The sequence below is a fragment of the Nyctereutes procyonoides genome, unplaced genomic scaffold (genome assembly GCF_905146905.1).
Source record: "Nyctereutes procyonoides isolate TBG_1078 unplaced genomic scaffold, NYPRO_anot_genome, whole genome shotgun sequence".
Taxonomy (NCBI): domain Eukaryota; kingdom Metazoa; phylum Chordata; class Mammalia; order Carnivora; family Canidae; genus Nyctereutes; species Nyctereutes procyonoides.
Window position 1 is genome coordinate 32,493,034 of NW_026575140.1, and position 26,533 is coordinate 32,519,566.

Below are 26,533 nucleotides of genomic sequence, written 5' to 3' on the forward strand. Positions count from 1 at the left end.
GACGGCACCTTGTCAGTGGCTGACGCCCTAGGACGGGAGGAAGAGGAGACTCCATGTGGATCTGACCGGGACACAGACACAGGTGACACCCAGCCACAGCCCCACCTGACGGCAGCAACACACAGTGGGGCTTTCTGGGGGATTCGCTCTCCCAACGTGTCCCCGCGTGGGGCTCTAAGCCCTGCCGAGGCCCCAAGGCCCAGAAGCCACCTGCTCAGGCCCGTGCTCAGGGTAGCCCGGCAGCGTAGCAGCACCGCGAGGGTTCACATCAGCCACGCACTCATAGCGCGTGACCACACAGAAGGAAAGAGGCCAAGATGTCCCAGACATCCCAAGAAACTATGACACAGCTAATTTCTCCTCATTGGCAAGCACACACGTGAGCCGACACCCCGCTCCTCTCCTCTCCCACGCACCCACCAGCACACCCTGGATTTCAAAATATTCAAGGATCCAGAACTAACGCGTTAGCCCTGCGACCCAGGCTGGCGGCAGAGAGCAGCGACTGTCCCTCCTGCTCCTGGGGGAGGGGCAGGCTGGCTCAGAGGCCTCTGGGTCACCCCAGCACCATCCACACCAGGGGCTACCCATCCCAGCAGCCCGTCCACCCAGGGCATCAGCCGCCTGCCAGCCCAAGGTGGGGGGTGCCTACTGTGGTTGTTTTTTTTTACAAAAACACCTTGCAAAATGGACGTCACCAAACACCCACATTCCCACATCCCCACCAGCCACCAAGCAGCCCCCGGGCGCATCTGGGTCTACCTCCAACCATCTCAGAATAGAACACCGGACGCCGGCACCACGCTCATCACCGACATCCGTGGACCCCGGTGGAGTGAGCCGGGCACGTCAACACCAGCCGTGCCACCCAGACTCCAACACGACGCTGTCGTCAACGCAGACACGGGGCCAGGACCAGCAGAGGCGCGCAGAGCGGCGGCAGCTCTGCGGAGCTCAGTGTAGGGGAGCAGGTGCGGGCTGCTACCACCAGCCTCGCGGCCGGGGGCTCCTGCCTGCAGCATCGCGGCCCGTTGGACCCCTTGCCTGCAGCAATGCAGAGTGGGGAGCGAGCAGGGCACACGCGCGTGTACACTGGCCACGGCAGACCAGTCACCCTACCGGCACGCGCCGCCGCCACACTGCCCTCAGTCAGAGCCCCCGCACCCGGCTGCTGGATAAGCATGAGATGGTTGGTGTCCACCGGCTGCCCAGCCGTGCTGACAGGCCTCGCTTCCCAGGGACACATTTCCTTCCGGCACCCCCGCATCGGCTACTCTGCTCGCTCCTCTGGGGCCTGTTTTGCTAAAAATCTGTCACCTCAGAAACAAGAGCCTCTCACCGCTCTGCACCCCCACCCCCACCCCGCGGCTCAGAGCCCCGTGGCTGCATCCCTGCCCCCGGCTGGCAGCACATCCACGCGGCGCTGAGGCTGCGGCCAGGCCCCTGCCCTGGACCCAGCAGCCAGGCAGCATTGCCGCGTACTCATACTCGGCCTGCACCCAGGCAGGAAGGCACGAGCGATGTGCATTACTCACCGGGCTTTCTTCTCCCGCCTGCTCAGCACAGGGTTCTTTATGCTCTACGGAGCGGTGGGCGTGCAGGGAGGCATCTTCCTTCCCTTTAGTGAGCCGACACTGCCCTCCACTCCCCTCGGACCCACAATGGGCAGGGTGCGCTCAAAGGCGAGGAGCAGATATTTAAAGGAAGGCTGGCCGGCCCGTCCCCCGCCTCTCACATCCCTGCCTCCTCATGTCTCCAGGCCGGGTGGTACCCGGCTCCCCTGGGAGCCGGCAGCTGAGGCAGCAACTAAAACACGGCCTGGATACCGAGGAGCTGACGTCACATGAAAACAAGCATCTCTGCATCAGGACGGTCCTGGAAGAGAATGTAGGGCAGCGGCCAAGAGGAGGCAGCTCAGTCCCAGAGCCCTCCAAGTGCAGGATCCATGGAGACTGACCCCAGTGGGCCAGGTCCCCCGGGTCAGGCCCCCGCATGGGATGTGGGGAAGCAGCGGCCACTGAGTGCAAGCGACCTCCAGCCTGTGTCCACAGAGGCCCAGAAGGGGCTGGCACAAAGACTCATGGGCTCCAAGGCCTGGGGGCCAGGGACCCAGAAGGGGAGGAAGGGAGAAGCCATGGTTCTAGCCACTGTGGCTAGGTGAGAGCCCAAACCCAATTCCCTCCAATTCCAAGGAAGAGATGCCAGCAGCCTAGGCCGGGGAGTTCGTCCAGCCTCCTGGAGTCCCAGACCTATGCTGACCCTACGTGGTCCAGGGTGCCTGGGATGTTAGGCAAAACTGCTACCCCACCCTCCAGCATACGCGTGCTATGGGCCAGGGAGAGGCGCACTCCTGGCCTGAACCACCACTGCGCATCACCTATAAGCAGGTGCCAGGCCCCCAGATCTGTGCTCGCTCCTGTGCATGGCACAGAGTCAAGGCCAAAGCTCTGGGTTCGAGCTCCAGCTCCTTCAGTTGTTTGAAGCGGGGCCTGAAGTCACTTCAGAGCTCCAATTGCCCAGCAGCCAACCAGCTGTGCGAGGGCATTTCACACACCGTGTGTCTTGAGAATGTAACAGGTAGAGGCCGGGGGCCCCAAGGCTCTGCCACTGGCAGCGAGGGCTGGGGAACAGCAGAGCTTGGTGCCCTGAGCAACACGCTAAGGATGGCTTGTAATTTCTTAGACACGTGGAAATCACACGAAACACAAATCTCACAAATTTCAGTGCCCGAAATAAAGTTTATCATGGCTCATTTGTTTGACTACGGCAGCGCAGCTGCTGCAGCGCAGACCACACATTTACTACCTGGGCCTTTCCAGAATGTCTGCAGACCCCTGACTGAGACTTCAGAATCATAAAGTAACTGAACCACCATGTCTCCAGGGCACCCAACGGGAAGGGCAAACACCTCCCAGGTCTACCATAAAGCCTCACCCACCAAGAGCTTTATGGCCCAAGCCTGACCTCCAGCCAAGAGCATGCATGTCCAATGCAGAGCAAAATACCAGTTTCAAAGAACTCTAGAAAACCCAGGCTAAACTGGCAGATTGCTAATTTTAATGGAAGCCTATTTTGGGTGGATAACTAGCTTTTCCAGTTTGTTGCATGTAATTTGAGACAAAGCTGAATGAAACTAGATTTTAAATAAAACAATAGACATACCTATAAATACCAGGGGAAAATAGGCATATCTCAGGAGGATTCCAAGGTAACCCACCCACCGGGGCCTGGAGGATGCTCCCGGAGGGCTTCAGCCCCCAGGCCAAGCTCCACATACCCTAGAGCTCTGCTTCGTTCCTCATGCAGATGACAACACCGGCCCTTCAACACACCTGCCCGGCTGGCGGTGGGGGTGAGCTGGCCTCACTGGGTGCTTAGCATGTCCCTGGAGCCCTTGGAAATGCTGTTAATGTCCACATAGCCCCATGAAGTGGCTATGACCACAGACCCCCTACAGGGAAAGGAAGTCAGGGAGCCGCACCCACCTGCCTGACACTACACAGCTAGAGAAGGCCCACTTCTTGGGGACATCCTTCTCCAGGTGCTGGGCTCAGCCCCAGAACCCATCCCCACAGCCACCCTGGGTGACCAGATAGGCCTCTATAGTGTGCTGGGTGCTGCCAGTGCAGCAGAACATGGGACACCTCTCCCGAGGGAGCTGATCCCACAGCCACCAGCCCACCCAGGGGCGTCTGTGTCACCCAAGTGTGAAGACAGGCCAGGATCAGGCCCACAGAGCACAGGATGTGCCAGATTTCAATGGCCTTTTGGGACACTGCTTGCTTTGAAGACAGGATCTGCTGCCACCAAACCCCCCAGACTTCTATGTTCTCCATGGACTCTCAGGACCAACTCCACTGTCCCTGCTCAGCCTTTGTACAGTTACCCTTGCCCTGGTAGGTGCCTTGAGTCTTCACCACAGGCCACAGGGAGGCCAGGGGGGGCTTAGCTGAGGGGGTGGGGCCACCCTGCCCCACTACAGGCTGCCAGGGCCAGCAGCCACCCACCAAGGGTTCCCGAAGCCTAGGAGAAGGGGCACAGAGATGCCTGGACTAATGAGGGAGAGCTGGCTGCAGGGCCTGCATCCAGCTCCATGTGGGAAGTCCTGCTGGCAGGTGAGACTCCTTCTCCAGGAAGCCCCCTCAGGACCATCACGGAGGCACCAGGTAGTAGGAGCCGTTCTCACTGCCAGGGTGGGGACCCCTCTTATTAATTGCATTAGGTCTGCTACCCTGTAAGTGCTACCAGCTGCCCTTTAGAGACACACTGATTAACCATTTCCTCTGCACTTTTGCAAAGTATTTTTTCTAGATATTTATGTATTTGAGAGACAGCGTGTGCATGAGTAGGGGCAAAAGACAGAGAGAGAGAGAGAATCTCAAGCAGACTCCATGCTGAGTGTCAAGACACAGGTGGGCTTAATCTCACAACCCTGAGGTCATGACCTGAGTTGAAATCAAGAGTTGGGTGCTTTACTGAGTGAGCCCCGCAGGCACCCCCTTGCAAACACTATTTTATACATGATCCCATTATTCCCATTTTGCAGGCAAGAATTGGAGTCACAGACATACACGTGGGAGGTGCCATGTGAAGACAGAGTAGAGGAGAGTTGGAGCAAAGTGCCAACAGGGGCCTGTGTCCCCCACCAGGAGCGGAGCATTGAAAGGCATCCTATATCAGAGGACAGACACCTCCAGACTGAGACAGGGCAACACTCTTCTGAGCTTGCAGCCCTTTGCTGCAGCCCCAGGGGTGGACACTGTCAGGGAACCACACCACGGTCAGGGAGAGACTGAGGTCAGGGAGAGACCTCAGACCCCTCTCACCGCCAAGTCCCTGTCACCTTTCCCTGGGTCTCTCCTTCACAAGACCAGCCCCACCCCATCCACCCAGTGATACCACCAGTGTAGGGGATTGCTCTGTTATTTGTTTCGGGGGTCATGGCCCAGGTGTGTGCAGTGCATTATCAATTCCCCACAGCCCCCAAGTAAGGCATTTGCTGCATCTTACAGGTGAAGAGATACAGGCTCCCTGCAGGGCCCGGCAGAGCACGTAGTCTTGGGTTTGCTGCATGTGGAGTCCAAGAGCTCTGACCACTCAAGACGAAGAGACTGTCACACCAGACACCAGGCCAACACTTCCCAGACACAGACTCACATTCCAGATGGATCAAAGACTAAAATGCAAGAAACATTTTTTTTCTACCCTTTGGGGTAGCCAGAAAGGAAAATATTAACAGATTTGAACATGCAAACCTCAAACGTTAACATTTCCGTGTGACCTGAGGCATTAAAAGGCACGTGACAGAGAAGCGGTTTGGAAGAAAATGTCTGCAATGTGCACCAGGACCCCCAAAGAGCATGGCCAGCCTGGGGATGGGCACAGCTGGGAACAGACTGTGCACATGGGGGGTAAAGGCAGGGGGTGAGGCCCAAGGCCCTCGTGGCCTGGAGGGGACCCGTGAGGCCACAAAGCCCTCTGTGCTGCCTGGCACACTCCTCCTGGAGCCAGCAGGTGCACCTCCCGCAGACACTGGAGCTGCCATGTTACTCCTGTGCTTCAGCCAACCACCTAGAGCCACCAGAGGTGTGCCACACTTTGGGTTCCCACAAAGTCATTGGCCCACCAAACTGCCAGGATTCTCAGTTCCTTATCATGTCACACGCACAGTCCTGGCATGCCTGGAAATGTACTACCACTTGGTGGGGGGGGGTCCTCCTGGGTCTCCCAGCTCCTATGGGGCCCTTGCTGCTGATAGCAGGAATCCCAGCCTCCCAGCTGAATCTCCATCGCTCACACCTGATGGGCAGCACATGGCCAGCTGAGGTCAGCTCATGTGGGCCCAAAACTGGCATCATGGGGCTCCACTGATCGTTTATCCTGGCGATGCCTCAACATAGACAAACTCCATTAGACTTTATGGTGTGGCCAAAACCAGGCTACTCATTTAGTACTTTCGAACCCTCGAACCTGCATGATTGCCACAGCAGCATGATTAACACAATCTAGGACAAGAGGACAGCCAAGGGTCCATTGATACACAAACGAATAAGCAAGCTGCAGGAAATCCACACAATGGCATCAGCACAATAAACTGACACGGCCGGACAGCTGCACGTTCTTCCCGGGAGCTCACAGGCCATTCTCAGGACAGCCCACACCAGTGGCCACAAGTCTCACTGGATTTTAAAAGATAAATATACAAAGTGTCTTCTGCAACCACCACAGGATGAAGTCCGACATGAATGACAGAAAGACAACTAGATAAGTCACCAGGGTCTGCAAATTAAACAACACAGCCTTGAACAACCAACAGACCAAAGGAGGAATCACAGGGGAAATAAAGCAAACTTAGAGACACATGAATCCAGAAGCACAGCAATCAGAACTTCTGGGGTCGAGGGCCACAGGGCAGGGGTCATGGGCCAGGGGCATGCCGCTGTGACAGCCAACTCCAAAACTGCAACCTGAACCACGACCAGTCACGAACAGCTAACTTCGTGACTTGCAGAAAGATCATTCCCAAAGCCGTAGAAGTAAGGGAGTAATAAGGATCCCACATAAGGAATTGCTTGAGGAACCTGGACCCTTCACACACCCTGACTTCCAGCCAAGCATTGAACCTCTCCAGTCTCTCTTAGACACATGTCAAGTTCTAGTCGTTGAAGACCAGACTAGTCACTGTCTAGGTTTAGACAGATTCATGTTACAGAAATAGTACAGATATTTCCCATCTAAATAGGCAGTTTTGGGGGTGTCCAATGCCTCAGTCAGGTTGGGCATCTAATTCCGGATTTCAGCTCAGGTTGTAATCTCAGGACCATGAGATCAAGTCCTGAGTCAGGCTCTGCGATGGGGAAGGAGCCTGCTTGGGATTCTCCTTCTCCCTCTGCTCCTCCCCACTGCTCATATGTGTGTACTCTCTTTAAAAACAAACAAGCAGGGGCACCTGGGTGGCTCAGGTGGTTAAGTACCTGCCTTTGGCTTAGGTCATGATCCCAGGGTCCTGGGAATGGACCCCACATCGGGCTCCTTGCTCAGTGGGGAGTCTGCTTCTCCTTCTGCCTCTCCCCGCCACTACCCCTGCTTGTGCTCACTCTCTCTCTGTCAAGTAAATTAATTTGGGCAGCCCGGGTGGCCCAGCAGTTTAGCGCCGCCTTCAGCCCGGGGTGTGATCTTAGAGACCAGGGATCGAGTCCCACGTCAGGCTCCCTGCATGGAGCCTGCTTCTCCTTCTGCCTGTGTCTCTGCCTCCCTCTCTCTCTCCGTGTCTGTCATGAATAAGTAAATCAAATAAAAAATAATAATAAATTAAATAAATAAATTTTAAAATAAAAATTAAAAAAAGGCAAACAAACAAATACATAAATAAGCAGTTTTTATTTAGGCCTAAAGGTGTTGGAAGACCTAAGGCTAAAGTTGCTACAGAATTTCTAAATGGCAGAGTTCCTGACTACAATGTAGTCCCATATCATTTTGATAAAAAAGTTACTCAACTTTCAAAACAAAAAACAATACTCAACAAAGCACAGAAGTCACTATGTGTCTCTTCCCCCTCATACCAACACACAATGAACTCAGTTCTGTCCCCGCCTCTACCTGGAGATAGAATCTGATCCCACTGGTGAACGCTCAGTCCTACAAGGCCTTCCCTCCTCCCAGACTTCAGAGGTCAGTCACCAATCCAGGTTGTCACCTGTATTTCTGACACAATGGCTACAGACTGGACATTCCCACAACCCCTTTCTGGGTGTGATTAATTTGCTAGAGTGGCTGGATTAACTCAGGAACAGACCCATGTAAGGAAAGGTACTGGGGAAGGGCGTGGAGCTTCCACGCTCTCCAGACAAGCCACTCTCCCCGTATCTCCATGTGTTCGTGAACCCAGAAGTTCTGTGAACGCTCCTTTTGGGGTTTTAGGGAGGTTCTTTCGTAGGGAAGATTGATTCAACCTGCAGCCTGTCCCTTCTCTGCACAGGTCAGCTGGGAGGGCTGGCAGCTCCAATCCTCAGGCAACAAGGTCTTTCTGGTCACCACCCCATCCTGAGGCTATCTAGAGGCCCCACCCTAAAGTACCTCATCAGCACACACACAAGTGTGTTCCAAAGGGACTCTGAATGAATGACAAAAGACACTCCCATCACCCAAGAGACTCCAGGGAATTTAGGAGCTCTGCCAGAAACTGAGGACAAAACCATATACACATCTCTTATAGCACAAATGGAAACTACCTCAACAGAGTAAAAGCCATGTATGAAACCCCTCAGCAAACATCTCACTGAGTGGTGCAAGATTGAAAGCTTTTCATCCAAGATCAGGAGGATCTTAGAAAACAAGACAAGGATGCTCACTCTTCTATTCAACATTGTAGTAGAAGTTCTAGCAGGAGCAATTAGGCAAGAAAAAAAATAAGAGCACAAATTAGAAAGGGATAAGTAAAATGATCTCTGTTTGCTGATGATACAGAAAACCCTCATGATTCCACAAAAAAGTTGTCAGAACTAATAAATCCAGCAAAAGAGGACACAAAGCCAACACACAGAAATCAGTTGCATTTATTTATACAAGAGCAGTAACAACCCAACCCAAAAAAGAAATTAAGAAAATAGTTCCATCTACAATAGCATCGAGAATAAAATACTTAAGAATAAACCTACCAAGGAGGTGAAAGATGTGCATACTGAAAACTACAAAACGCTGAAAGAAATGAAATGTGACAATAATAAGTAAGATATCCCATGTGTATGGGTTAGAAGGCATAATGCTGTCTTGGTGTTAATACCACCCAAACCAACCTACAGATTCCATGTAATCCCAAAATCCCAATGATATGTTTTGCAGGAATAGAAATACCCATCCTGAAAATCATCTCAAGGGACCCAGAACAGCCAAACCATCTTGAAAAAGAACAAAGCTAAAGGCCTCACACTCCATGATTTCAAACCTTACTACAGTAACCAAAAAAATGTGAAGTTGGCATAAAAACAAACATATGAAGTCCAAGAGAATAGAGAGCCCAGAAACCAATCCTCCCCAGCGCCCCTGTAAGATGATTTTTGACGGGGGCACTAAAATCATTCAGTGGGGGAAAGGCTGGTCTTTTCAACAAATGGTGCTGAGAAAACTGGATATCTATATGCAAAAGAATGAAGTTGGACCCCTACCTCACACCATATACAAAAATGAACCCAAAATCCATCAAAGACCTAAATGTAAGGCATAAAATTATAAAACTCTGAGAAGAAACTATAGGATAAAACTTCACCACATTGTATTTGACAATGATTTCCTGCATGTGACAGCACAGGCAACAAAACCAAAAACACACAAATGGACTTGAAAACTTAAAAATTATGTGCATCAAGAGACATGATCCACAGAGGAAAACAGCAACCCACAGGATGGTAGAAAATATTTGCAAATCATATGACTGATAGGGGATTAAAACCCAGAATATAGGGATCCCTGGGTGGCTCAGCGGTTTACGGTCTGCCTTCAGCTCAAGGCGTGATCCTGGAGTCCCAGGATCGAGTCCCGCGTCGGGTTCCCTGCAAGGAGCCTGCTTCTCCCTCTGCCTATGTCTCTGCCTCTCTCTCTCTCTGTGTGTCTCTCATGAATAAATAAATAAAATATTTTAAAAAGCAAAAACAAAAACCCCGGAATATAAATAAATCTCCCAAAACCCAGTATTAAAAAAAATTAACAATCGTCTCCAAGATGAGCAAAGGACTTGAACAGACATTTCTCCAAAGAAGACATACAGATGGCCAATAAGCACAGGAAAAGATGCTTGACATCCCTCTTCATCAGGGAGATGCAAATTGGCACTGCAGTGTGACCTCACACTCCTGAGTATGGCCAGAAAACCGCAAGTGAGGATGAGGACGTGGGGAAATCAGGACCCCATGCACTGCTAGTAGGAATGCAGATTGGGGGATCCCTGGGTGGCGCAGCGGTTTAGCGCCTGCCTTTGGCCCGGGCGCGATCCTGGAGACCCAGGATCGAATCCCATGTCGGGCTCCCGGTGCATGGAGCCTGCTTCTCCCTCTGCCTGTGTCTCTGCCTCTCTCTCTCTCTTTCTCTCTATCTGTGTGACTATCATAAATAAAATATATATATATAAAAAAAAAAAAGGAATGCAGATTGGTGCAGCCACTATGGGAGACAGTGGGGAGGCTCCTCCAAAACTTAAACAAAAAACTACCACACAATACAGAAGTTCCACTTGTGAGTATATACCCCTCAGAAGTTGAAAGCAGGGTCTCGAAGAGGCATCTGCACACCCATGCTCACAGCAGCATGATTCCCAAAAGCTAAAGCGGGGAAGCAACCCAGGTGTCCATCCACGGAAGAATGGATAAACCAGATGTAGTCTATATGTACAATGGAATACTTACTATTCAACCCTAGAAGGAAATCCTGACATACACTTCAACATCGATGAACCCAGAGAACATTATGCTGAGTAGAAGAACCAGTCACAAAAGGACAAATCCAGTTTGATTCCGTTTATATGAGGTACCCAGAGTAGTCAAAATCACAGCACAGAAGGTGGGAGGGTGGGAGCCAGGGGCTGGGAGTTAGTGTTTAACGGGGGCAGAGCTGCAGTTTTATAAGATGAGAGAAGTTCTGGAGGTGGATGGTAGTGATGGTTGCACAACAATGTTAATTAATATCAACAAACTGTACATGTAAACATGGTCAAGATAGTTTTATATTAGATGTAATTTACCAGAGTAAAAAATTTGGAAAAGAAAGGAATTTAGTTTTGGCACATGCTATAACAGGTGTAAACTCCGTAGACACCATGCTAAGTAAAAGACACCTAGGGTTCCATTATGGGAAGCATCCAAACCAGGTAAACCCACAGAGACTGTTGGGGGTTGGGTGGAGGCGGGACGGGGAGTGGCTGCTGATGGGTGTGAGGTTTCCTCTACAGAGATGTTCCAGAAGTAGGGATAGGTGGTGTTGCACAGCACTATGAGTATACTAAGTGCCACAGAATCATTCACTTTACAGTGGTTAAACATTAAATTTTGTTATGTGTACTTTACACAAATTTTTTAAAGATTTATTTATTCCAGAGACAGACAGACAGAATACAACACAGACATGCACGCGAGGGAGGGGCAGAGGGAGAGAGAGAACCCCAAGCAGACTCCCTGCTGAGCACAGAGCCTGTGGTGGGTCTTGATCCCATGACCCCAAGATCATGACCCAAACTGAAACCAAGAGTCATACACTCAACTGACTGAGCCACCCAGGCACCCCACTTTATACAATTTTTTAAAACTATAGAACTGATTAAATTCATATTCACAACCTGAGCAGAATGTTCTGGAAGGTGTTTTGCTGAGAGTAGACACAGGCCCAGATGGTGCAAGGTGGCCCTCACAGGTGGACGCGCCCAGGTGCCACCATGGGGCTGCATTTCTGCTGCCTGTCCATCTCCAGCCAGTCTATCAACCCATCCAGCCCTCTTCACATGGTCCTGACATAGGTCAAGGGAACCATTCACATGGCACCTCTCTGATCCTTCTCACAGCCCTGGCATCAGGCACATTGCTCAAAGCCAAAAAATGGACCACACAGCATGCCTGTTCACCATGGCCATCAGTGACCAGAACACACTAACCCTGACCATCCAAGATTAGCCTTAAAATCAAGCCACAAGAGTAAAATACTGGGGAGAACACCTACAAAGAGCCCAGGGGCCCCCTCGTGAGGAAGGCATTCTGCTCACACACCCCTGGCCAGTGAGATGAGGCCGCCCTTCCCCTGTGTGCACGGTGCTTGGGATCTGTGGGCAGGGAGAGACAGCACCTGTCAACCACCCTCAGCTCCTCCCCAGGACCTGCCACCTCTGAGGGCCTGGGAGAACGGTCAACAATACTGAGTAGTCATGAAACCTCAGGGCGGCCCCTGGTAAGCATCTCAAGGACCCACTTGCAGGCCAAGACAGGATGGCACTTTGGTGAAGCTCACCACATTCCCGACATTCCCCCACAGTGACACCATCGGTGCCTGGCCACTCCCCCTTCTACCTGCCTCGGAGACCCAAGACCCCTTCCTGCACTGCAGAGGCTGATGAGCCCACAGAAGGCCTGGTGTGATGGTGAGTCCAGGCCCCTGCAGGCAGTTCTTATTATGTCTGCTCCTCGCTGGCCCACCCTGTCTATTCTGGCGCCCACTGCATGTCCCACCCCACAAACCTCTCTGGACCCACACCCTGGCAGCTCCCAGGTCGCATGCTCAGCAAAGCCACACAAGCACACAAGTATCCACTGCTCTGGCCCAGGTGCACCCGTCTAGACCCCACTGCCGGGAGGCACCATTGCTGGAACATTCTCCATGGGACAGCTCTTCTCCCACTACCTGCTCAATGCAGCTTCTGCCCCCCACTACCCCGGCATCTGCCACTGTCTGGCCTGTTATCTCCTCCCAAGGGGCTCCCACTGCCCCTACCCAGGCTTGTAATGCCCGCGTGGCACCAAGGGAAGCACCAGTCCCTGTGCCTCCTTACATTCCCCCCGAAACCACCCCTCACATCCACTACCGCATCAGCCCACCCCGGCAGCATGTCCAGCCTGCCTGGGGGCAGCTCCAGCCTCAGACCACCTCGTACGACTCCCACCAGGAGTCTATAGTCCGCATGTCTCATGGCCTTGCTGGCTGCCCCTTCGGGGTCCCCTGTTCTCTGTGGGAGCCCCAAGGCCAGGCCCCAACCGCCAGTTGCTCTCTCTTTGCTGAGGAACCCCAAACCTACCTTCAGCCACACTGCTTTCCTAAACCCTAGATGCATGCACAGACAACTGCCCACCTACCATCTCCCCCAAGCCTGGTAAGCAACAGGAACTAGGCACAGCCTCTGCCAGAACCTGCTCCCAGGCAGAGGCACCTGCCTCAGTAACAAGAGGCTAGCCTAGAGCCCATCCCAGGGACCTGCTGAGAAGGGGCTGAGCCAGGTCCCCCAGGCGGAGCAAGAAGCCACCTTTGCCCCAAGGTCCTTACTCACACAACAGAGACAGCACAGGACCAGGCCAACAGAGGGTCCGGGTGGTTGGTGAGCCCAATCTGGGTGATCTGCCCTCGGGGACACAGGGGGACAAACTTCTCTGACCTGTTTGGGGTCCGATGGCCCCTGGGACTTCAGCCCCTACAACAGGCCCACGTGGAGATGGAGCGGAGGCTCCTACCTTGTCCCTGGGAGCCAGTGTACAACCAGGTCTGGGGTGGCCATAGCTGCGGCAAATGCCTGGGAGCAGCATCCAGTTGTCCCAGACTGGGCCCTTCCCTCCTCGGGGACTTTTCCTGACAGCGCCAAGGCACCAAGCCAGTGCCCCAAAGGCAGCATCTGTTAACCAGAATGCACTCACATGCAGGCAGAGGCAAGCACACCATGAAAACTCGACGTCAGGTCACACTATCCACTACTGCTCTGCCTCTGGTCTCTGTGCAAGGATAACCGCTCCTAAGCCATGGTCACTAAAGGTGTCTGTCTCCACCTTCCCAACATAACAGATCAGGAATTCAAGCCATAACATGCAACACAAGTCATAGGAAAACAGCAGTACTCACTGTCTTCTCCTGGACACGGCATGCCTGGCTGCTCAGGGGTGCTGGGGAACACTGGATAGAGGAGAAAGAGCAGTGTGTCATTTGGTGCGTCCTTGTGCCAGGCCCTGTGCCAGGCAGGCTACCCCGATGAACGGTCACACAAACTCTGCTGCTGATACACCTACTCTCAGGAGATGCTCCCTGTGGCAAAATTTTGGCAGCCCAAGGAAGCTGGTGTCAAACCTCCTTTTAAAGGACTTCAAAATGCAGTGAAAAACACAGGGGGAAAAGCCGTCGGGGAACCTCAATGGCAGAGCTGCCCCCAGAAGCCTCCTTCTGTGGGCAGTAAATTAACATGGGAAGTCAGGAGCTGCACCTACCTGGAGAATGGACTTCTGAAAGCACATTACCTTCCATTTCACACTCAAGGTAGAGTCCAAAATTAAGTATCTTAAAATATACCCTGGGCTTCCATAACAGATTATTAAAACAGAAACTTAAAAAGTATTAAAACTTAGCTGAAGCAACCATTCCCTTAATGTAGAAAATAAAACTGGGTTTTTAAAGCATCAGAGCTTTCGGTGTTGAAAGACTCACTGCCATAATCAGGAGCGGGGCCAGGCTAGGTCCTTAGTGTAAACCACATTTACATAAAGAGCTACAGAAGCTGGAAAGGTAACCAACTCCTAGCCCTGCACCAGGGAAAATGAGGAGCCCACAGAAAACCACTGGGTTGGAGCTCTGGTCAAGTGCTTGGGATCGTCCGTCCCTGCCCACTCACCCTACCCCCAGCCACAAGCCTGGGCTGCACAAGAGTGAATGCAGACATCACTGGTCAGAACTACACTCAGACACCCTACAGAACCTCAAGAGTGCTGGGGGGCAGGCTGAAACTCCCAATTTTTAGACTATACTGAAATCAGAACAATTCTTATTTCTCATGACTCAATTTATGACACAGCTCTGAGCTTAACAAGCTGAGGATAGTTGTGAGCCAGGAGACAACACAGCAGGGTCACGGCCACCCCGTGTGGATCCAGGCACAGTCCCCTGCCCTGCCTGCCCTCATACACTCTGGATTAGGACCCTTTCACATTCTGAAAAGGCAGAAGCCAATGAGAGAGCCCAGGCTTCTGATGCACCCAGTGAAGCCAGCCTCCAGAGAATGGGGACGAGGACCAGCACCCAGAACCCAGTCCCCTGTATTCCAGGGAGAAAGAGCCTTTCTGACTTTATCAGCTACAGCAACTTCTATTTGGGTCAATAAAATATAAGATCAAAAACAAACCCAAATTGCACTAGATTCAACATCCTTAAATTATCTGGAATTCTAAGATTTTCTTTAAAAAAGATTTTATTTTTCATTCACAATAGACACACACAGAGAGAGAGAGAGAGAGAGAGAGAGAGAGAGAGAGGCAGAGACACAGGCAGAGGGAGAAGCAGGCTCCATGCAGGGAGCCTGACGTGGGACTCCAGCCCGGGTCCCCAGGATCACACCCTGGGCCAAAGGCGGCACTAAACCTCTGGGCCACCAGGGCTGCCCTGGAATCCTAAGATTGATTGATTGATTGATTTTTATTTTTTTATTTTTTTATTTAATTTTTTTGGAATCCTAAGATTTTAAATCACGATCTTCCACGCAGCTTCCAGTCCCCAGGCCATCTCCCATCTCCCCAGACCACAAGGGGACCACTCCTCCCCTCCAGCCACCACTGACCGTGAATGATGAGCCCTTCATCCCTGCGCTGACAGGCCAGGCGGAAGGCCTCCTCCAGCTCCATCTGGGAGGACACAGTGCAGGGGTCACCTAGGTAGGGCAAGAGACATCACTGAGGCCGCCAGAGGCCTAAGGCAAAGGGGTGCAATTCAAGTAGGGAAGGGCAGAGCCTGGCTGCTCCCGGCCAGGCGCCCACCGCAGAGTTGGGGGAATCCAAGAACAGCTGGCTGGGCCTGGAAGTACGTCTGACTTCCAGGGACCCACAGCAGGAGGGAAGGAGTCCACCCAGAGCCCCCAGAAGTCCACCTAGAGAGCTAAACTCTGCCAATCTTCCCGGCTTGGGCAAGGATAAGGGCGTTCTTAGGTTGGTCCTAGATGAAAGGAAAGGCTCCCTGCCCCCATCCTGGATGGGAACATAGAAACACACAGAGCCCCTGCCCCGGGGCCCAACTGCTGCTCTCCTATGCTGTCTGCAGCCAGCTGGACTGTGTTCCCATCCCCAGCCTTCTCAGACGCCTGTGTGACTTAGAGGGAGAATGCTGGACGGGGAGGGAAGGACTCTGGGGCCCGAGCAACTTACCCTCCCCCTTTCCCTGACAAGATGAAAAAAAGAAAGATTTATCCTTCCAAATCAGCCACTGGAAAGCCCAGGACAGAACGGAAGAACAGGGAAAGATGGCCAGAGCTGGTCCCAGGGGGACCGGGAGACCTCTGCCGCCCCCTCCCCATCTGCCCTGCGGGGGACTCTCCTCCCTCCCCACCCCCGAAAACACAGCTTCCTTTTCAGTAACCACTCCAAGAAGTGATTTCCAGCATCCTGACCCCAAAGACAGGTGTTAACTAGCTTAATGGCATCATTTTAAGGGGGCTGATCTCACTTCATCCACACAAAAGATTTAGAGATTTATAGTCTGACAGACACATGACCCAGGCCTACCTTCATTGTCCACCCACTTAAGGGTGAGCGGGTGCCCCTGACGGAGACTGCACATCTCTCGCACTTCATCACAGAGCTCCTCGAAGGTCATTGCTGCATCTAGGCTGGTGATCAGGATGTCCCTAGGGCAAAGAGGATGGACATGCTTCACCAAGGAGCATATTTAAATCAAATTAAATACTACTGATTGAGTTATTAGTAACATAAATGAAAATTCTCGCAAACAAAATATTACAGGCCTCTCAATAGAACTACTGACCAGTCTCATGGATGCCCCAGCACAGAAAGGAAAGATCTATACTGTGCCTAGATGTGCCTAGATGGAGAAGTGGGGGTATCAGAAAGCATGGACTGTGGAAGCCAGGCAAGCACTTGCTCAGGCATCAAGTTCAAATTCCACTCAAAAGGTCACATAGGAGGGGTACAGGTGGGGTGGACAGTGCGTCCAGTTCAAGCCCACTGGCTTCATCAGACCTTCCCCCAAAGCTGATGGTGTGAACAGTAGACCAGACAGGAGCTGGAAAAAGGAAGACCCCCCATGTGGTTGTTTCTGTGAACTTAGAAGAGGGCTGAGACTCAATCTGGCAAAGCAGGGTCTCCACCTCCATGGCGCATTCATTACCTGGAAATACCCTCAAAACACAGGTACTGCTGCATCCTGCTTGGACCCCACTCAGACCCTGGTGACGGCACATCTTCCAAAGGCCAACTTGGCTCCCTATTTTTAACAATGACATCTTCAATGGGTCTGACCTTCCGTTGTGGCCCCGCTGTCCAAAACAACCTCCCAGCAGCCAGGCGGCAGCATAGTCCATCCGGAGTACCAGGACCCTGGAGGCCTGGATAAGTGAGCCCCTTGGGGGAGGGACTAAGGCAGGGGCAGCAGGAGGGAGCGGGGAGCAGGGGTAAGGCAGGAACCTCAGTGCAGTCCAGGTACCACCTACCACCAAGGGAGAAAGGAAGATTGTGGGAGGAGGAGGAGGAAGAGGGAGGGGATGGGAGAACAGGATGAGTGGATGCCTCATCAGCCCAGGAACCAAACCCAACAGGTCACATTACTGGCAGTAACCAAAGCACTCTCCAGGGGCCAAAGTAGGGGGCAGGGGTGGGGGCAGCAGGCTCCCTCCAGAACTCCCAGGCTCCAGTCCACTTTGCCTGCCCCCACCCCTCCACCCAGTGCCTGACACTGCTTCCTTGAGCCCAGCCTGGGGGCAGGCTGGGGGGGGGGTCCCATCTCCACCCACCCCGGGGCCAGGCGGCTGGGGTGTGGACTTCCTCACCCTGAGGACCAACTCTGATTTTTCACAAAGCGGCTTATTGCTCAATCCCACAGTTCCTGGCTGGGAAGAGGGCTGTCAGATATGGGGACAGGCCTTCCACCGGGTTCACCAGCCAGAGAGCCAACCTGTTCTGGCCCTGCATGAGTCAATAGGCAGACCTCTTCAGGTGGGCTGGCCACGGTCCCCCCAGAAATCACTCCTCCCCAGAGCCCTGTCACCCACTCTGCCAGGTGACCCAGATGACCATGGCAGAAGGCATGGCAGAAGGACACGTGTGACCTGAGACCCCAAAAGAGGTGCCCTCACCGAGTCAAGAGCCCCAGGCTCCTCCTCAATCTGGAGGATGCAGCAGGAGGCGCACCTCTGGGGAGACCACGGGCGTCAAGCAGCCGCAGCAGCAGGGTTTTCGCTGCCCCCGAGCGCTAGGGGCTGAGGCCGGATCCGGCCGGGCACCACCGCACCACCAGCAGGGCTGCCCCGCGGAGGCAGGGAGTGCGCGCTCCCGGGTGTGGCCCGGCGCGCCCGGCCTCTGACCCCGGAGCGGTGCCCGCTCGCCCCGTTCTGCCGCGGGCAGATCGAGTCCAGGGCGCCGCGCGGGCGCGGAGCGGATCAGAGTCCGAAAGATCCGCTCCCAACCGAGCGGCGCCCATAGGGACTTACGGGGCCCCCCGCCCGCCCCGCCCGCCCCGCCCCGCCCCGCCCCAACGGGCGCGCCCGCGGGCTGCTCGGTGCCCCTCACCTTCCCCGGGATCGTGCCTCCGAGCCTCTGGCCGGGTAAACTGGGAAACGCCTGGGAAACCCTGACTCTTACAGCTCGGCCGGCGGCTCCCATGTGACAAAACTTCAGCGCTTACAGGTCTGCGGCCCTCCCGTCCCGCCACCTTCGCAGAGGCAGAGGCAGCGCCGCGCAGCGCCGCAAGGACCCGGCGGAGGGCCCGAGGGCCCGGCGACCCCGCCCGCCCGGGGCGCCCCCTCCCTCCCGCGCCGCAGCGGCGGCCACTCGGGCCCCGACGGCGGGCGCGCTCACCCGCTGTAGTGCGCCTTCAGGCGGACGCGGCAGCCGCTCCCGTCCATCTTGGGGCCGGTCCTGCCGGGCATGGCGCGCTCGGCCGGCCGCCGTCAGCCGTCAGCCGTCAGCCGTCAGCGCCGCGCCCCGGGCGCTCGGGCCATGGGCACCCGGCGGCCGGCCGGGGCGCGGGGGGGGGGGGCGCGGCGGGACGCGGAAGGGCGCGCGCGGCGCGGGGACCAGGGCGCGGGGCCGGTCAACTCCGCGGAACCTGGACGGCGGCGGGACGGGGCGGGCGCGGCGGCGGGGCGGGGCGGGACGGGGCGGGGCGGGGCGGGGGGCACGAACTCCCGGCGCCAGGCCCGGGGCCGGGGGGCTGGGGAGGGTCCGAATATGGCCGACCCGGGGCCCGGCGGGCGGCCAATCGGCGGGACGGGCGGTCCCGGGGCGGGGGCGGTGGCACCTGCGGCCAATGAGGGCGAGGCGGGGCCGCCACCTGGGCCAATCCCCGGGGGTCCCCGCGGCCGCGACCCAATGGCTCCGCGCGGGGCGGTCTACCTGTCGGGCGGGGCGGGGCGCGGCCCACCTGCGGCCAATGGAAGCGCGCGCGGCCCGGCTCTGCCCGGCAACGGGAGGCGGCGCGCTGCGGGCCCCGCGCTCTGGCCCCTCGGCGGGGTGGGCTCCCGGGGCCGCGCTCCCCGCTGGGGCCCCTCCGCCGCGGCGCCCGGGAGCCTGCTGCGAAGGCGGGCCGTGCGGACTGCCCCACCCCAGACTCACGGAATCGAAACTCCGGCAGTCCGCGCGCTCGAGCGCTGCGGGATCCGGGGGCGAGCGCGAGTCCGAGAGCCGCGGGTCCCGGGGCCGCCGCCGGCTTGAGCCGCGGACAGCGTCACGAGGACGGTCCGGCCCGCTGGTCCCCGGCCCCTGCTGCGCTCCTCCCCGTGCGGAACCCAAGATCCCGTTGTCTACACTAGCTGGCGGTTCCCTCTGTTCTGGTTGACCCTTTGGCCGGGACGAGGACCCTGCGTTTGCCCACGTCGCCCACGGTCTTCATGTGTGAATCCACACCTCCGTGGGTCGTCCTAACTGCTGCGCTAGATGCGGATTAGCGCCTCTGAACACCCTCCCGGCCCGCCCCTCAGCGGTCGCCTCGCTGCCTGGTTGCCTCCACGTGGCCCACACCGGCGTTTGTAGGACCTCACCTGGGCACCACTGGGCACCCCAGATTCGGGTCTGCACTCGCTCCTCCCTGCCAAGCCCCCTCCTCCCCTTCCCCACACCACCCAGGGGGCAACCTCTCACCTGGGACTTCAGGCCCGCCAAGCCTTCACTCCTCACCTGGACAGGCTTCTGGTACTGGGTACTCACACTCCCATTCCGCGGAGGCTTCCTGGTACCTCCTTGGTACTAGGCTCTGGGGTGAGCCTGGAGAACCAAGTGGACGGTGATTTATGGTCATGGAACTCATCATCTCCAGAGGGACGGACACAGAGAAACCTGTTGAAAGCCCATCTCTCACCTACTTAAGATGCTGTCAACTCTCCCTTGGTAAAACACAGCAAAGGGCTCTACAGGTCACATCTGTCCATTCTCTGCTCTCTTTACAACAAAACTGCCAGGAGCCTCTGCAGCCCGCATCCCTGCCACATTCTCTTGAGCACCTCCCCACAATCTCCCTACACACACACACACACACACACACACACACACACACACACCGTCATCGCTGACTCCTGTGTTTTAAATACAATGGTTAGTTCTCAAGACTTTTTCTTGATTGGCTCTTGGCAGTGGTCTGACCCCTCCTAGAAGGTCTGACCCCAGGATGCTGCTCTCTGCTGTTTCACCCTGCTCTCTCCTACGTCTCCCTCTGCTGCTTCCTCCTGGTCTCACTCTAAAATCCCCTACTGCCCCAGCTTCTCTCTCCTGCTTAGGGCTGCTCCCAACACCAACCTAAGCTAAATTGCTCCCCTGGACTCCTGAGCCTGATTCCCCACAAACACACCTCTCATCCCAGCAGAAGCCCCTCAGCCATGTTCTTCCCCATCTCTATCAGTGCCAACCCCACTTTTCTAGGTGCTCACTCAGAAAACCTCCTCTCCCTCTTATACCCACATTCCGATTCCTACACATCTCACCACCTCCGCTGCTACCACCTAGTCCCTGCTATATCCTTTGTGCAGGGATTTTTGCAGCAATCCCCCAATGTCCTTAAAAATGTAAGTCAGTCCATGTCCATCTATCAGGGGTTCAAGACCCCCAGGGATTCCCACTGTTCTCAGGAAAAGATCATAGGTCCTACAGGATGTGAGGCCCCATTCCTTTATCTCCCACCATTCTCATCCTGTCTCACTCACCTCCAGTTACCTAGCCACTTTGCTTCCCCTTGCCTCAGGGCCTTTGCACATGTTGTTCCCTCTCCCAGAATCACCTTTGCTCAGACCCACACTTCCTTTGAGTCTCCACTTAATATCCTTGATGCCTATATTGCTCTGCTCCCCCATCCCACCCCATTGGTTATTCCTCCATTGCCCCAGCATGGGCATGTAGAGCTCTTGGCTGTCAGTTGGGCATGAAGGGAAATGGAGTATGAGGGTTTGCCATGCCAGGGGAGCAGTGTGGTGCTCATGGGGATGAGCAGGACCAGAGAAGGCAAGTGTCTGGGAGGCACCTCTTCCTGTGCCTGGCCCACCAAGCAGCCCATGGCCAGCACTGTGGCCTCGTCCCCACAGCTGTCCAGAGCCCAGCCTGGCACGTGGCCTCAGGCAGGGCCGGCTGGTGGAGATGAGCACAGTTACATCTCAGTGGGCACAGGCTATCACTGAATGGAGAGGTGTCCTCTGATCCCCTACAGCATCTCCCTGGTACTCTGACCTCCTGCCCTTAAGGTAGGGAAGGAGGCAGTTCTTGGTGGACAGCCATCCCACTGCATGACCATTTCTCCCACACGCCCCACCAGACACGACAGCCCAAGTCTGGCCCCAGAGTCTTTTCTCACCAGGGAAGCTCTTGCTGGGGTAGGAGCCCTGAAGGAACTGACTTCACCTGCAGATCCCAGCTGACATGTGGAACCTCTATCCTGGCAGCTGGGACCAGCGTCTGGTACTGCCTTGCCCCCAATCCTTTTTGGGGTAAGTCAGGAGGAGAGCCTGAGGTGCTGAGCTTGAGGGCCAGAAGTGGGGGAGGGTGAATACAGGACGCTGGGGCGTCTGTTCTCTGTGAGGGTGGGGGTGGGGAGAGGCATACTCCAGAGGGAGGGCCAGGGGAAGGCTCCACTCTTAGGTCTCTTACACATCCTGCCCCAGGCTGGGGTGAGGGCACAGGGGTCATCTGCCATGCCCAGAAAACTAACCTGGTCTCCAGACACCTCACAGGACCGCCCCCAAGCATGGAGGGCTTTGGATTTTCATTGTCTCCACCAAACAGCTCTGCAAAACAAGGGGTCCCACCTCCCCACCAGGCCTGTAGACAATCTCCAGATGGTGGGCAGCCACCTGCCCCGAGCCCCTATCCTTTCCCACCCTACCATTAGAGGGTGTGGTCCTGACCAGCAGGCAGGTGGTAGTGCAGGCCTTGTGCTCTGGCAGCAGACACAGGCTGTTTGTTCCCAAATTTTCCAACCACTCCCCACTCCACACGTGACAGAGGTTGGGACCCAGTCAGCATAGGCCACTGCTGTGTCTCCACAGGGCCTGGGTGTCTGGTGCATTGTGGGATGAATGAGTGAAGCAGTGAGTAGGCAGGGAACCCTCAGAATTGCCACGCCAGGCCCTGCTCTGAGGGGCACTGGGCAGGGTTCCTGCTTCTGAAGTCTGCCAAGGAAGGGAGCTGGGGAGTGTGAGGCAGGGAGGTGGCCTTGGTCGCCCATGGACAGACCTGCCAAAGGCCCTGGGGCTGAGGGCAGGTCCCTTCCACCTCTCAGCAGCTTCTGTGTTTCCCAGATCTCCCTGCAAACACATCATGTGCTTTCAAAATGACAAACATTTATTTCCAAAATGAAAAAATACGAAGGTGTGGGTTTTTTAAAAGGGATTATAAAAGTGATAGAGGCTTGCTGGAAAGCTTCAACATCACAGAAGGTGTCAGGAGAACTCTGCTACCCCACCTCCCTCCTCTCCTAACAGATTCCCCTGGGGCGGTGTCCCCTCTCTTGTCACCTGAGACCCCAGAGCAGGTGCGGTCCTGGTGGGGGAGGAGGGTGGCCAGGCCCCAGCTAGCTTACCCTGATTTTCTAACATGAATGTTCTTTATGAGAATGCTTTCAAATGACATTGAGATGCTTTAGGGGAAGGGTGAAAGCCAGGCGAAGTGTATGCTCCATGAGACACATCAGACACAAGCAAAGGCCTCCCATGGGGTGCCTCCCAATGGGACCTTCCTGCAGAACCCCCCCCCAGAGGTCTGTCTTCCTCATCAGAGCTCATGGACTGCATTTGTGCCAGCTTGGGACTGCCCAGAAAGAGGTGGCTATCAGGGGCTGGCGTGTCTGGGAGCCTGTAGGGTGAAGACCCCTAGTCCTCCTGCCAGGTGTGACAGTGCCCAAGGCAGTGAGGACCACAGCAGAGTCTCAGGAAACCCAGGGTGTGTGCTTGGCGCACAGCTGTGGGAGGAGCAGGGCAGCAGGTGTTTCCTTTCTTTGTCATAGATCACGGGATTTGGAAAAACTGGTTCAAGAGACAACATTCACTTCACTGGCTCATTAATTTGTTCAGCGGATGTTGATCAAGGGCCTACTGGGTGCCAGGATACAGAGGGGACTCAGGCAGACATGGCAGCTCTGTCATGGAAACTGCACACTGGTGGAGAGACAGACCACTGTCATTGGTCACATGACAGGGCAGTTTGTTGGAGAGAGCCCGGTCTGACCAGGTCCCTGGGAGACAGTGTGACAATGGGATGAGGATGTGTGCGGTGAAGCAGGAGAGCAGGACAGGCAGGTTGGGTGGCTCGTGCAAAGGCTCTGTGGCCCCAGGAAGCACGGTTGTGTGGAGGTGTCAAAGCAAACCTGCAGAAGCTGCTGGAACAGAACCTGAGGGGCCTCTAGGACCATGTTAAGGAGAGTGGGGGAGCCAGTGGCAGCCCTGGGAGCTTCCAGAAAGGGTTGCCCCGTTCCCTGGGCAAGGTCCTGGCCAGAGGGAGAGGGAGAGGTGTGTCTTCATCTCTATGGGCTTCTGGGCCTGGGTGTGTGTCTGTCTCCATGTGTGTCTGTGTGTATTGTGTGAGTATCTTATTAACGCAGTGTGTGTATCGCATTTGTGTGTCTCTGTATGGATGTGTCCGAGGCAATGGTGTGCATCGACGTGCCAGGGACCAATGTATTACTTCTCTGCTCCAGATTCACCATTTCCTACCTGTGAGAATAGATGGCATTCCTTCGGGCCAAGGGTGCGGGTTTCTGGCTCCGGGCACTGCAGGACCCTTCATCGCAGCGGGGCCAGCCTGAGCGCGGCAGGTGCAGCGGCGGCCCCAGCCAGCCCCTCTCCTCCCACCACGGCGCGGTGCTGCACTGTCCCAGCAGAGGGCGCCAGAGGGACGCGGCCGGAGGAGGGGTGCCGCCTGGTCAGGGCAGGTGGGCGGGGTGTGGGCTGAGGGCATCCTGACCCCCCCCACCCAGGCCCAGAACACAGCCTAACTCCTGCCTGAGGAGAGGCGCCCCCTCAGCCCCAGGGTGCTAGGTCTGTCTCTACCTGCAGTCACTGTCCACAGCTTCATTGTCCATTGTATCAAGTGGTCCCTGTTCAGTCACTGGCTAGACCTGGGTGGGCATGGTCTGCGTGTGTGTGTGTGTGTGTGTGTGTGTGTGTGTGTGTGTGCTGTGTGTGCGTGCTTGTGCACCATGTGTGTTTCAGTGTGCATGCACTGGTGCAGGTGCTGGGAGAGGCCTTGTCTGGATGAGGCAGAACAGCTAGGAGGGTGGGTTCCTAGGTCCGGGGGCTGCAGAGACACTGACTGCTCCAGAGATCTGGATGCCACTGTGCCAGCCACTCCTACATCCAACCAACTCTCACACAGAGACCTGCAGCTGACATTGTCCCATCATCCAAGCGAAGAACACTGAGGCACCAGCACCCCTGGATGCTGCCTGGGACAGTCCCTGGGACGTGGGTATCACAGGTCCATTTTCTGAATGAGGACTTGAGGGTCTGGGTGGCCCAGTGCTTTGTCCATGGTCGTGGGACTGGCAAGGTGTGGGGCCAGGATAGCCTGGGCCAATGGGGGCGCACTGCACATCTCTCCTTTCCTGCTGGATGTGTCCACTTTCCTTGGGGCCCCTGACAAGCAGGGCCAGGGCACCACGGAGGGTGAGGCCCTTCCCCTCCTGGGAAATGGAATCTCTCCCACTTTTAATCCCCTCAGCTGCCTGGGATTATATTTAAAACCCCAAGCAAGCCTGACATGCATCTGAGGAGGCAGCACCCAAAACCACGGTCACCATGGCAATGCCACTCCACGGGGGCTGCATATGGGTGCTATTTTAGCCATAAGAAAACCATAGTTAACTAGAAGCATCACAGGGAGACACGATGACAGAGTGAGACAGGCCTCCAGCTGCCTGGCCGAGCCCTTTGTCTGTCTGCCCAGGTGGGAGCCTGTCCATGCACAGCTGTGGGGGCAGGGGACACACTGGGCCCTGGTAACTCCACCTGGCTGAGCCCACCCTCCACTGTCTTCTTTGCCTTTTACTCAAAGACTGAGATGGGGGCCCCCCAGCGGGCCACAGAGCTTGGCATTATGTGTAAACTGCTCTGGAGTTAGGCTTCCAGGCTGCCATGGTGTCCAGTAACCCCTTCCTGGGAAGGGATTGCAAGGTGCAGCTGGGATCACTTTCTAGAAAGCAAAGTGACAGTGTGCATCCAGAGCCTTTAGATCTCATCATTCCAGTTCAGGAAATCCGTTGTAAGGAGAGAACTGGGTGTGCAAACCTCTATGGGTCCCAGGCAGCTGTCCTGATGTTTGCAGGGTCAGGGGCAGGAGGTGACATGGCTGGCTGCAGAACAAAGGCAAAGTCCACCACAGGCCCCACATGACTGGGGCTGCCGACCAGCCCCAAGGGAGCCCCCTGTGCTAGGGCAGCTCTCAACCTCTCCTGTGGGTATCAGAGGCCACCTAACCTTCTGTAACTTTACCTCCGTCTTCTCCGGCCTTCCTCCCAAGCCTGTGCACTCAGTGGCAGAAAGACAAAATGACTCAAGTTTTCACCTGAACCGTTGATTCAAACAGCCTCCTAGGTTCTGCGTGGGCTCCCTCATCTCTATACTTGCCTCCCCTACAAAGACGCGTCTGGTGCTGTGGGAGGGGACAGCTGCTAACTCACGGCGGTGGCAGGAGGGGCCATCAGACCCTTGCTGGGCTGGCTGTGGCGAGCAAAGTGAGCAAGAGTAGGCAGCTCTGACCCCACCATCCCATCTGCACCCACAGCTGAGGCACCTTCTGGGATCACGAGGCCATTGCGAAGAGACATCAGAAGACATGAGAGTCCGGGTTCAGAGACAACCTGATTGCTCTCAGTACAGAGTGGTGGGAACAGTGAATTTGCCTCAACCTGCTTGCACCCGAGCCCCACAGAAGAATATTCTGTGTGCAGTGGGTTCTGTGACAGGAAGTGAACCCTGAGCTCAGGGAACCCAGGTATATCACAATATCTGGGCAGGAAAAAAAAACCCTCCCTTTCTCAGGGGGGAGATAATTCCAAACTGTTCATTCAACAAACCTCCTTGAAGACATGGTCCAGAGCAAGAGGCAGTCGGCATCTTGCCAATAAGATGTGCAGAAACAGAAGACAGGAAACTGTCTCCCAGCAGGAACTTGGGGTGCTGCTTCTGGACCCAGCAAGTCCCAGCAACCCCCCAGGAGGGGTGGCCTCTCTATGGTCCTTGCTGGCTCTTCCAAGCCTCTGCCTTTTCAGGTGGAGCTCCAGCCTCAGTGGACCCAGAGCAGGCACCCCAGAGGTTCAGGAGAGCAGGCCACACAACCTGCCTGTCCTGTCCTTGTCTGTCCGCAGCACACTTCCCCCTGAACTGAGCCGAGAATGG

At 55.5% G+C, this 26,533-nt stretch overlaps 1 protein-coding gene across 11 annotated transcripts in view; it reads right to left on the reverse strand.

The window, feature by feature from the left end:
- Nucleotides 1-18,687, reverse strand: part of PRKCZ (protein kinase C zeta) — a 103,120-nt gene extending 84,433 nt beyond the window's left edge. Inside the window, exons 1-7 of one of the 11 annotated variants that reach the window (XM_055306804.1) lie at nt 18,234-18,479; nt 17,801-17,857; nt 17,495-17,630; nt 16,837-17,154; nt 16,215-16,336; nt 15,278-15,367; nt 13,579-13,629 (exon numbers count right to left, since the gene is read on the reverse strand). In XM_055306804.1, coding sequence (XP_055162779.1) covers nt 13,579-13,629; nt 15,278-15,367; nt 16,215-16,336; nt 16,837-16,871 — 298 coding nt within the window. In that variant the 5' untranslated portion in view covers nt 16,872-17,154; nt 17,495-17,630; nt 17,801-17,857; nt 18,234-18,479. Of the gene's footprint in view, nt 1-1,535; nt 1,735-13,578; nt 13,630-15,277; nt 15,368-16,214; nt 16,337-16,836; nt 17,155-17,494; nt 17,631-17,800; nt 18,127-18,233; nt 18,480-18,521 lie in introns of those variants that run through there. The other 10 variants (XM_055306808.1, XM_055306807.1, XM_055306806.1 and 7 more) reach the window with 10 other exon arrangements.
- Nucleotides 18,688-26,533: the final 7,846 nt, after the last annotated feature.